We start from the raw sequence: 10,619 nt of genomic DNA, 5'->3' as shown, positions 1-10,619 counted from the left end.
CCCGCTGTGGGATCAATAAAGTCTAATCTTATCTTATCTTAAAGCTTTTTGTTCAGTGTACACAAACAGCTGTAGCTACATAAAGGCAACATGCAGAGACTCACAGTGTTTTATAATGAGAGGCTGCTTTCTCTCAGCACGTTTCACTGTATAAATGTTTATATAACACAGATCCTGCCATTCAGCTTATTTATTTTCTGTAACAGCACAAGCAGGGAGTGCTTGTGGTCCTCACTCTGATTGGCTGCTGTCGAAGTGAACAGTTGTACTTTAACTTTTAACCTCCCTGTTTTGTTTCATCTTTCAGACCAGAAAAACATCACAGCTGAGTCTGGACAGGACGTCACTCTGACATGTCGAGTTACAAACAACAACAACATAGTTGTGGAGCAAAGCTGACCTTAAACAAGAATATGTCCTTTTATACCGGGATGGTCACTTTGTTCCAACCAACCAGCATCCATCTTTTAAGAACCGGGTGGATCTGCAGGACAGACAGATGAAGGATGGAGACGTGTCTTTGATGACACTGGAACATACGAGTGTCATGTCGTCATGAGAGGTATAAACATAAGGTAGTTGGTGACCCCATCAACATCATCTACCTGAGTGTTTGTGGATGTAGGCGGAATTTAACACTTAGAGAGCAAACAGTGTTTATGTCTGAAATACATATTAGCGTCGTTTACGAGCTGATATCTCTCAAAGAAATCATTACCTTTACCGCCCTAATAATGACGTATTTTGTCATAGTTCTCTATTTACGTCACTTTAACGCGACTTCCTTAAGAGATATCGAAAGGGTGGTGTTTGAACGAGTGGCTGAAAATCAAATGTTTCAGCTTTATTTAAACCTCAAATTCAATCTAATGTAGTCAGTTTTAAAAATCAGGTTCTGTTATTATCTGAAAATATCAACCGATAGTTAGAACAAACTAAGAGTCAGATCAGCAGAAACAAAAACACGGAAATGTTTCCTGTAACTGCGTCGCTCTGCTCGACTTTGCTGTTTGTCGGTCTCTTCGTGTTTGTCTCTGCAGGTGAGGTTTATAAACCAAACGGTGTTTCCCTCTGAGATAAAGAGGAATAAACATCAGTCTGGTTTACAAGTTACTTCCCAAACATTTAGTTTCATATTGAATCAGACAATCATATTGTCTGTTTGTGTGACGGCATCACGAGGTCTGATGGTGTCTGTGGATTTACCCGCTTGGTCAGCGGTGTTGTTTCCAGCACAGAGACAAAGAAGTGTAATGTGTGCGTCAATGTGATGTGTTGTAGTTTCAGGAGTCAGTATACAGCCAGGGACGCATCTACAGACGTGGCATGGAGTGGCATATGCCACCCAAAAATAGTTATCTTGCCACACCTTGTGCCAGAGTAGTTTTATTATGTGACATTTTTTTAATTTAAATGAGCTAGCATCAACACTTTGATTAATCAACACTTCTATTAATGCTGAATTTAAATTGTAAAACTGAATATATTTCACATTGTTATCCTCCCCTCCAACTGGCTTTATTTCTTCTTGTCAGTAGCTTAATCATCTCCAAAGGTTGATTCTGTTCATGTCAGTGGGAGAAACGTTTCTTCAGTCTCAGCTGACTGCAGGTTTCCGAAATCTTATAATCAGTACATTTGCATAATGACTGAAACCAGCCCATTCAGTTCCTTAATCTTAATTATGCAAATTCATGACCATTGATCAACAACACCGATCGAGGCAGTCCGAACTCTCAACACAAGCTGAAAAGGAGCAAGGCTGGATGTTGTTTCAATGTCAGCTTAAATCTTTTTATATTACAGAAAAAGCAAAGACCTGGGAGAGGAATATGTGCCTATATGTAAAGAAATGTTTGAAATGGTTGTCACAAGCTACATTTTAAGGCATATTACACAATGTAAAAGCTGCATGTGTAAAGAAATGCCTTTAATTTTGCCACCCTAAGAACATTTCATTACATCCAGCCCTGTATACTGATAAGCTTTTTGTTCAGTGTATACAAACAGCTGTAGCTCCATAAAGGCAGCATGCAGAGACTCACAGTGTCTTATAATGAGAGGCTGCTTTCTCTCACTCATTATGTTCACTTATTATCAGCACATGTATAAATGTTTATATAACACAGGTCCCTCCATTGATCTTAATTATTTTATATAATACTACAAGCAGTAAGTGTGTACTCTTCACTCTGAATAGCACATGTGTTTGTTTGTGGAAGCTGCAGGAACTGTGCAGTTGTTCTCAAATAATCGTTGAGTGCGCACAGAACTGAGATGTTGTGAGTTCAATGACACAGTGAGAGCAGGTCAGCAGATGTGTGTGAGCGCACAGAGCAGAGATCTGAGCACATGCTAACAACTCAGTGAGAGGGGCTGCTATTGTGTGTGTGTATATGGATGAACAATTGTACCTTGACCTTTAACCTCTGTGCTCTTCCTCTTTTAGACCAGCAAATCATCACAGCTGAGTCTGGACAGAAGAACGTCACTCTTCCATGTCGAGCTCCAAACAACAGCAGCAGCATCACCGGTGTAGAGTGGAGCAGAGCTGACCTGGGAGATGAATATGTGCTTTTGTACCGGGATGACCAGCTTGATCCAACCAACCAGCATCCATCTTTTAAGAACCGGGTGGATCTGAAGGACAGACAGATGAAGGATGGAGACGTGTCTCTGATTCTGAAGGATGTGATGATTAATGACACTGGAACGTACAAGTGTGAGGCCTTCATTAGAGGAACAAACGTGAGAAAGAGAGCTAATCTAGTTAGTGAACCCATCAGTATCGTCACACTGAAAGTTGATCCTCCAGGTGAGTGAGTAGAGTTGAGTGTGTGTGTGATCAGAGGTGAAGCTGCTTCCTGGTTGTTGATGTTTGTTTCTAAAGATGTTGTTGATGAGACTTTGTAGAAAGCAGCTGGTCTGAGTGATGTGATCAAAGTGCAGTAGATAATGTCTGACAGCAGTTTGAAGAGGAAATGGATTCTGTTCTGTTCTTCACTCATCACCTACCTGACAGCTGACACCTCACACCTGTTTCTCACCTGCAGGTCAGACAGGAGGAGACACAGAGGACGGACCTGTTGGACTGAAAGTTGGTCTGAGTGTTTCTGCTGTGCTTCTTGTTGCTGCTGTTGTTGGTTTTCTGATCTACAGAAAACATAAACGACAGAACCGAGATTTTAACTAACATCCTGATGAACACCAGCAAGTTTGAAATGTCTCAGAGCTTCTTTCATGTTGATGCTGGGTAAGAGAAGCCTACATTAGGCAGAAAGGCAGGAGTAAAGCACACTGAAGAAACTTAAACACTAGAGTCAAAGTAGAAAACCAGAAGAGTTGCTTCAGAGATTCCACAGCTAAATAAAAGCTAATGTCCCAAAAGTACAAAGGAATAAAATTGTAAAATCAATTATTAAAAGTTGCAGGTTAAAAATAAATCATATTGTCCTACATCTGTGGGAGAGTCCTAAGAAATTAAACCCAAAGTCATCCAGGAAGGATCACTTTTTTTCTACATTTTTAATCAGCAGGCTGAGAAGTTGACAGAAGATACTGAATAATGTTGCAAAAGTGTTAAAGCCTACACCTTTACTCTTTTTAACAGCTATTGTTATGTATTTACTTCTAACACTGAGCATTATTGGTTTCTGATGTATTGGACAATTATTATTATTAATAGTAGTTCAGTTTTGATGATGTGACGTTTCAAACACACACAGGTCTTCATCATTTGATTGTATGTTGTTCTGAGGCAGCTAAATTAGTTTGTGGAGAGAAAATGTCTGATTTGTGTTTGTGAGGTTAGTCGCTCATATTATTCTTTACATTTCTGTGAGACAGGCATGAGCTCATATTTTCAAACAATAATTAAGATATCTTAAAATGAAAACAAGTGCATTTCAGTGTTTTCCCAAACAACATATTCTGTTTCCAATTGAACTTGTTTGAAGCAAAATTTTATTTCCACTAATGTCAGGAATTTACTTTTTTATGGTTTGTTTCTCATCAGTTTTCAGAGTTCAGTGCCCAGTTTGTTACAGGTTCAGCCTCTGTTTGTAAAGTCAGACTTGTTCTGTGAAGTTTGAACCACAAACTGATCCTCATGTGCAGATCAGCTGTTACATAATTACAGACACTAACTGATCAATTATCAGTCCGATGGTGCTCATTTGGCAACTACAACTGAATGAATGTTCTGACAGTGTCATGAAAGCAAAGATGAAATGATTTCTGTAACAGTCAGATGGTTCCTCTGATCTGTGAAGATTCATTGAATTTTTAATCCCATGAACACTGGTGTTGTTTGTGTTCTGGTTGTTACTGCAGTGGAAATATTTCAAGAGCTAATAAATTTTTTACCTAAATAATACTTTATAGTTGTTTTGAGTCTATTCATGTGTTTTCTGTGGCTGTAAATGTTTTTTTTTTTTCATATCACTTTAATCTTGCTGTTGACATAATTGATGCAGAGTTTATCTCAGCTGGAGTCAGTCCAAATAGATCAGATAAAACATCCAAGAATATCTCTCAAATAATCCTGAGGTTGTTTAGTTGCATCACTCCCATCAGAAGGTCAGTAAGTGTTTTAAAATGACATATTTGATTTCCAGAACAGCTGTGGTTTTATGGAGGCTGCAGCTAAATGCTGCCTCCTATATAGTACAATATACATTTTTATACAGTGACATCATTTTGCCTCACAGCAAGAAGACCCTGAGCTTAAAGTGACCAACTGGCCCAGGGGCCTTTATAGTCTGCATGTTCTCCCCGTGTATGTGTGGGTTCTCTCCAGGTACTCCAGCTTCCCCCCACAATCCAAAAACATACAGTTAGTGGGTCCATAGGTGTGAATGTGAGTTCAAATGGTTGTCTGTCTCTCTGTGTTAGCCCAGCAATTGACTGGTCACCTGTCCAGGATGTATTCACCTCTGGCCCTATGACGGGTGGGCTCCATTTCATTTAAGTAAACTTGAGATTATTATGAGATGCAAATGCTCAGTGTGATGTTCCTGTTCAAACATCACTGATGATCTGCTTGTATCCATGTTAGTGTTTAAAGTCCAACATCTCCCTCTAGTGGCCAAATATAAACCATGTGTGAGGATGGTGTTCATGTAAAATGTGAATCATAGTGTTCCAGTCAGTCATCAGTGTGTCTCTGCACAGCTGTAATTAAAATGTGTTCAGAGGGCCTCAGTGTCTGAATGGTTCCAGTTCAGCTCCATAACAGCAGCGTCCCTGGTTTGATTCCTGTGTTTCAGCTCATATCTGCCTCTCTCACTGAGGGGGACGTCCACTACATGGACATGGATTTGTTCATCAACCAAACTACAGATCACTGAGAGCAGAGGACATCTGATTTATTCAATGAGCTAGTGTCTAGGATGTTTGTGGGCGTCATAGACATGGATTGTAATCTCACTGGTGAAATTTAGATTATGTTACTACTTAAACATGGACATGTAAAAAAGTTTAAGTCCTTGTACATAAGTTTAAAAGAACAGAATTGTGATTTATTGTTTTTTGTTTCTGAAATAAAAGTGCATTGTTACAATGTACCCTTAGATATGTTTAAATTATTTTATAACGTAATTGTTAAAAAAAGAAAAAAGTGAGTTTCCCACCACTGTGTTTGAACCAATAGAAAGCTGGTGCTCAGAGGAAGAGGGCGGGCTTTACTTGGTGTCAGTGACAGAAATGAAAAAAAGCTCAAATGAGTGAGAAGGACGATGAAGGAAACATCTGTGCTGTGTCTGCTCTGTAAGTAGAATCTCTGTGTTTGTTTGAATTCTTGTACTTTGACTGTCTGCTCTCCTGATAACTGATGATGGAGGAGAAGACATGAAAAACAAATCAGGCTGAATTCAAGTTCAAACACCACGAGGACCAACTGCAGGTCTGAACTGACTCTTTATCTTTGCTCAGGAGTCGAGGAAACGCTGTAGAGGATATCTTTTGTATACTTGCTGTAAACATTATAACCAAGGTAAAAGCTGAGCCCAAACTGCGTAAACATGTTTGTCAGTAACAAAGTTCCTCCAAAACAGTATAAAAAGATTTTAAAATTAGATCTAGTAGCAGAGAGGTGCTGTGGTTAGTGACTGTGTGATGCATGCAGAGCGTGGACTCAGCAGACAGACTGAAGACACAGCTTTATTAGATGGAAACTGTCAAATTAAAACAAAATATAAGGTGAAGCAGACTGACTGAAAAAACCAAACAAACATGGATTAACTGACAGACAAGAGAGCACAAAACATGAAGCAGATCAGGATAGGGACTGATTAAAAATCAGGGGTTAAATATACACATGAGACATGTTTGGTTAACTGGGGAAGGTATGGATGATGATGATGATGATGATGATGATGATTATGATACTTCCAACAGCAGCTTTTAACTTCACACACCTTTTGGTGTTTTGTTGATCAAACTTTATTGAAACATTGATTTGTCTATGTTTCAATAAACCAATAAACCCAGCTCTGCTAGGGAGTCAGAGGAGTTAAAAAGTTTTGTTACAAAACACTAAAGAATGATACAGGCATCTACTACAAATAAATAACCAATGCAAAAACAGCTTGCTTGCTCAAAGCCTGTAGAAATCAAAACTAGCCTCACAGGTTGTAACACAACTAACATTACTCAAGAGAATATCACAATTTAGGCTCACAGAGAGAAGACTGCAGAGACTCACATACTGCACACTCAGTTCTAAACAGCAGCGCCTGAATCAATGCTCTTCATTGCATTGTAAAGACACGGGTGTGCCAGATCAGCCATTGATTGGTCCCTTTTTCTAGAGGTGTAAACCACAGGTTCCCAGTCAGCCAATCGTCTGTGGGTGTTGCCACACTTGAATTTGCTTGAAGGCAGGCTGGCTCCCTTCTTCCAAGGCCAAGGGCTGTAACAGTCTACTGCCATGTCCTAATTCAGGGCTGCATCCTTTGGGGGGCGCATTTGAAGACCGATTACGTCACAGTGACGCGACAAAGGCTGTCCAAATTCGAGGGCTGCTCCAAATGCGGCCAACTTCATGGACCAGCCTATCCCAGAATTCAAGCAGCCCAGCCAATTCCAGTCTCCAACAATGACAGCAGCTACTTAGTTTTAATATTACTCTTATTTCTCTTTTCAACACTTTATTAATTGAAGTAGTATTTATAATATTTATAATATTTTTATAATAATATAAAAATACTTTTCAAATGCGGCAATGGCATAGGCAAAAGAGTTTTGCTCTTTTTTACTCTTTCTGGGTCACAAAACAAACTTTTAACATATTTTCAGGCGAGAATGCAGCTGTGTAAACTTCAAATATCTGCTCGGTTTATCAAGACATCACATATTTGCAAAAGTACTCTGACTTTTTCGGAGACGTCTTTACCCGCCAGCTTGATAGCTGACTGGGAGGTCAAGGCTCACTAGAGCCGGTGAGAACACTCGACTCCCGGCACATCATTCTCATCCCCGCAGTCTTTCACTACTCAGGTTAAACATGATATATAAGCTACTTAGATAACTTACAAATGTTATTGTTTGGCTTTTTTCAGTGTTTTATTTGTTCCCGAGTAATTTGGCTGAGATTAAAGTTCTAGTTTTCACACAGCTGAATAAACGTCAAACAGAAAACATTTTAAACAGAAGTGTGAGATGCTCGAGAATATATTCCAGTGTCCTGTTATATTTTAGTGAGCAAGGAGCAGACAGCCGAGTTCATTAAACTCCACCAAGACAGTAGTGATGCATATCTAAAGGCTAGGCTGTCCCATTTCGAAGGACCTGGTCCATGTAGACCGCAAAGTCTGGGTCCCCCGAATTGGGACATATTAAACATCTGTTTTATGCCATTTCCTTTATTTTGTCTTCATTTCCACAACTCCCAGATCCTAGTTCTCTCTATTTTCCTTATTTAAGCTTTTTTTTCCTTCCAGTGTATCCAAATTGCGCGGTCATGAGGAGTTCTCTGATTTGAGGGGTTTCTCAGCAAAGAACTTTCAGCTTTAAAATTTGGCATTTTAAACAAAATAAAATTGAACTGAATTAAATTTAAGTCAATATTTGATGTGAGGATTAATCATTTATAAAGGAAAAAAAATGTTTTAAATACACTCAACTGGCAGAGAGTGCTGTTGGAAGTTGTTCTTTATGTTCACCTCAAATCAACCTGAGTGTCATTTCTCTTTAGTTCTGATCTCACTGCTGAGCTGCACAACAAACCAAGGTCAGTAACCTTCTTCTGTCACAGTTTAAACCTGAGAAATGCTCACTGATAGGACCTGATTGGATTCATGTTTGTCAACGCAAACTTCATGCGCTTCATATGTTAATATAACACCTCAAGGTGTTGCCACACTTGAAGCATCCACACTGACAAGGATGCATCCTGGGTGAGGTGTTCTGGGCATGTCCCACAGGGAAGAGGCCCCGGGGCAGACCCAGGACACGCTGAAGAGATTGTATCTCTCAGCTGGCTCAGAGACACCTTGGTGTTTCCCCAGACAAGCTGGAGGAGCTGGCTGGGGAGGAGGTGGTCTGGGCTTCTCTGCTTAGGCTGCTGCCTCTGCGACCCAGCCCTGGATACGCGGAAGAGGATGGCTGGATAGACTTCATGTTTGCAGATGTAAAATCTCAGAAATAAAATAAATGAAGTCTAACAGATCATCATTTTTTTTTTCATTTTAACCCGACAGCTCGTCTGACTGTGAGTCCCAGCAGCTCTCAGTTCTTTAAAGGAGACTTTGTGTCTCTGAGCTGTGAGGAGGACGACAGCTCTGCTGGATGGACTCTGAGGAGAAACACAAGCAAACAACAGAGGAGTCAGTGTGGAACAGATGGGTGGGGAAAACCAGCTGGTTCTTCCTGTACCATCACTATGATGTCTCATGACAGTGGAGTTTACTGGTGTGAGTCCAGAGAGGGTCCCATCAGTAACATGGTTAACCTGACAGTCACTGGTAAGCTGAGTGTGTGGAGTTAGTGTTGATGAAGCTGTGTGTAAATGGATGAAATGCTGTAGTTTGTCTCTGTGTTGAGGTGGATCAGTGATCCTGCAGAGTCGTGTCCTCCCTGTGATGGAGGGAGATGACGTCACTCTGCTCTGTAAAACAAAGACCACTCCCTCCAACCTCCCAGCTGCTTTCTATAAAGATGGCTCCCTCATCAGGAAGCAGCCTACAGGTCACATGACCATCCAGCATGTTTCCAGGTCTGATGAAGGCCTCTACAAGTGTGACATCAGCGGTCATGGAGAGTCTCCATCCAGCTGGATCACTGTCACAGGTGACACACTCACCTGTCTGTGTTTCTGCAGCTTTCAACATTCACAATGTGACGACAACTTAATGACTGTGTTTGCTTTATTTTAGGGGAACACACCACCACACCTCCACCTACATCCTCTGCTCCTAACTCCACCTCCGTCACTCTTCCTCCATCACTCTCTCCTCCTGTTCTCTCTGTGTTGTCGTGTGTTGGATCAGTCTGTGTTGTGGTTCTACTGGTGTTACTGGTTCTGCTGGTGAGACGATGTGTTCACAGGAAACCTGAAGGTGAGACCCAGATGACTGCATTTTAGACGTGCAAGGTGTTTTAAATATATTAAAATTGTTATATATATATACATACATACATACACACACACACACACAGGGAGTGCAGAATTATTAGGCAAGTTGTATTTTTGAGGAATAATTTTATTATTGAACAACAACCATGTTCTCAATGAACCCAAAAAACTCATTAATATCAAAGCTGAATGTTTTTGGAAGTAGTTTTTAGTTTGGTTTTAGTTTTAGCTATTTTAGGGGGATATCTGTGTGTGCAGGTGACTATTACTGTGCATAATTATTAGGCATCTTAACAAAAAACAAATATATACCCATTTCAATTATTTATTTTTACCAGTGAAACCAATATAACATCTCCACATTCACAAATATACATTTCTGACATTCAAAAACAAAACAAAATCAAATCAGCGACCAATATAGCCACCTTTCTTTGCAAGGACACTCAAAAGCCTGCCATCCATGGATTCTGTCAGTGTTTTGATCTGTTCACCATCAACATTGCGTGCAGCAGCAACCACAGCCTCCCAGACACTGTTCAGAGAGGTGTACTGTTTTCCCTCCTTGTAAATCTCACATTTGATGATGGACCACAGGTTCTCAATGGGGTTCAGATCAGGTGAACAAGGAGGCCATGTCATTAGTTTTTCTTCTTTTATACCCTTTCTTGCCAGCCACGCTGTGGAGTACTTGGACGCGTGTGATGGAGCATTGTCCTGCATGAAAATCATGTTTTCTTGAAGGATGCAGACTTCTTCCTGTACCACTGCTTGAAGAAGGTGTCTTCCAGAAACTGGCAGTAGGACTGGGAGTTGAGCTTGACTCCATCCTCAACCCGAAAAGGCCCCACAAGCTCATCTTTGATGATACCAGCCCAAACCAGTACTCCACCTCCACCTTGCTGGCGTCTGAGTCGGACTGGAGCTCTCTGCCCTTTACCAATCCAGCCACGGGCCCATCCATCTGGCCCATCAAGACTCACTCTCATTTCATCAGTCCATAAAACCTTAGAAAAATCAGTCTTGAGATATTTCTTGGCCCAGT

At 40.6% G+C, this 10,619-nt stretch overlaps 2 protein-coding genes across 2 annotated transcripts; both read left to right on the top strand.

The window, feature by feature from the left end:
* Positions 1-802: 802 nt before the first annotated feature.
* On the top strand, positions 803-4,428 carry LOC147334120 (coxsackievirus and adenovirus receptor homolog). Its single transcript, XM_086286768.1, has 3 exons — positions 803-1,040; positions 2,450-2,815; positions 3,054-4,428. The coding sequence occupies exons 1-3, from the start codon at positions 971-973 to the stop codon at positions 3,191-3,193; spliced, it is 576 nt and encodes a 191-aa protein (XP_086142894.1). The 5' UTR covers positions 803-970; the 3' UTR covers positions 3,194-4,428.
* Positions 4,429-5,735: 1,307 nt separating this feature from the next.
* Positions 5,736-9,583, top strand: LOC147334119 (Fc receptor-like protein 5). The gene is made up of 5 exons (XM_086285875.1): positions 5,736-5,766; positions 8,195-8,230; positions 8,700-8,963; positions 9,043-9,288; positions 9,375-9,583. Exons 1-5 carry the CDS (start codon positions 5,736-5,738, stop codon positions 9,581-9,583), a joined length of 786 nt encoding a protein of 261 aa, XP_086142001.1.
* Positions 9,584-10,619: the final 1,036 nt, after the last annotated feature.

The sequence above is a fragment of the Aulonocara sp. 'chitande type north' Nkhata Bay genome, linkage group LG3 (genome assembly GCF_057382095.1).
Source record: "Aulonocara sp. 'chitande type north' Nkhata Bay isolate Kocher_YH1m ecotype deep benthic linkage group LG3, A_spYH_male_GT1.1, whole genome shotgun sequence".
Taxonomy (NCBI): Eukaryota; Metazoa; Chordata; class Actinopteri; order Cichliformes; family Cichlidae; genus Aulonocara; species Aulonocara sp. 'chitande type north' Nkhata Bay.
The sequence above is the reverse complement of the archived record's forward strand: the minus strand, read 5'-3'. Positions and strand labels throughout refer to the sequence as shown.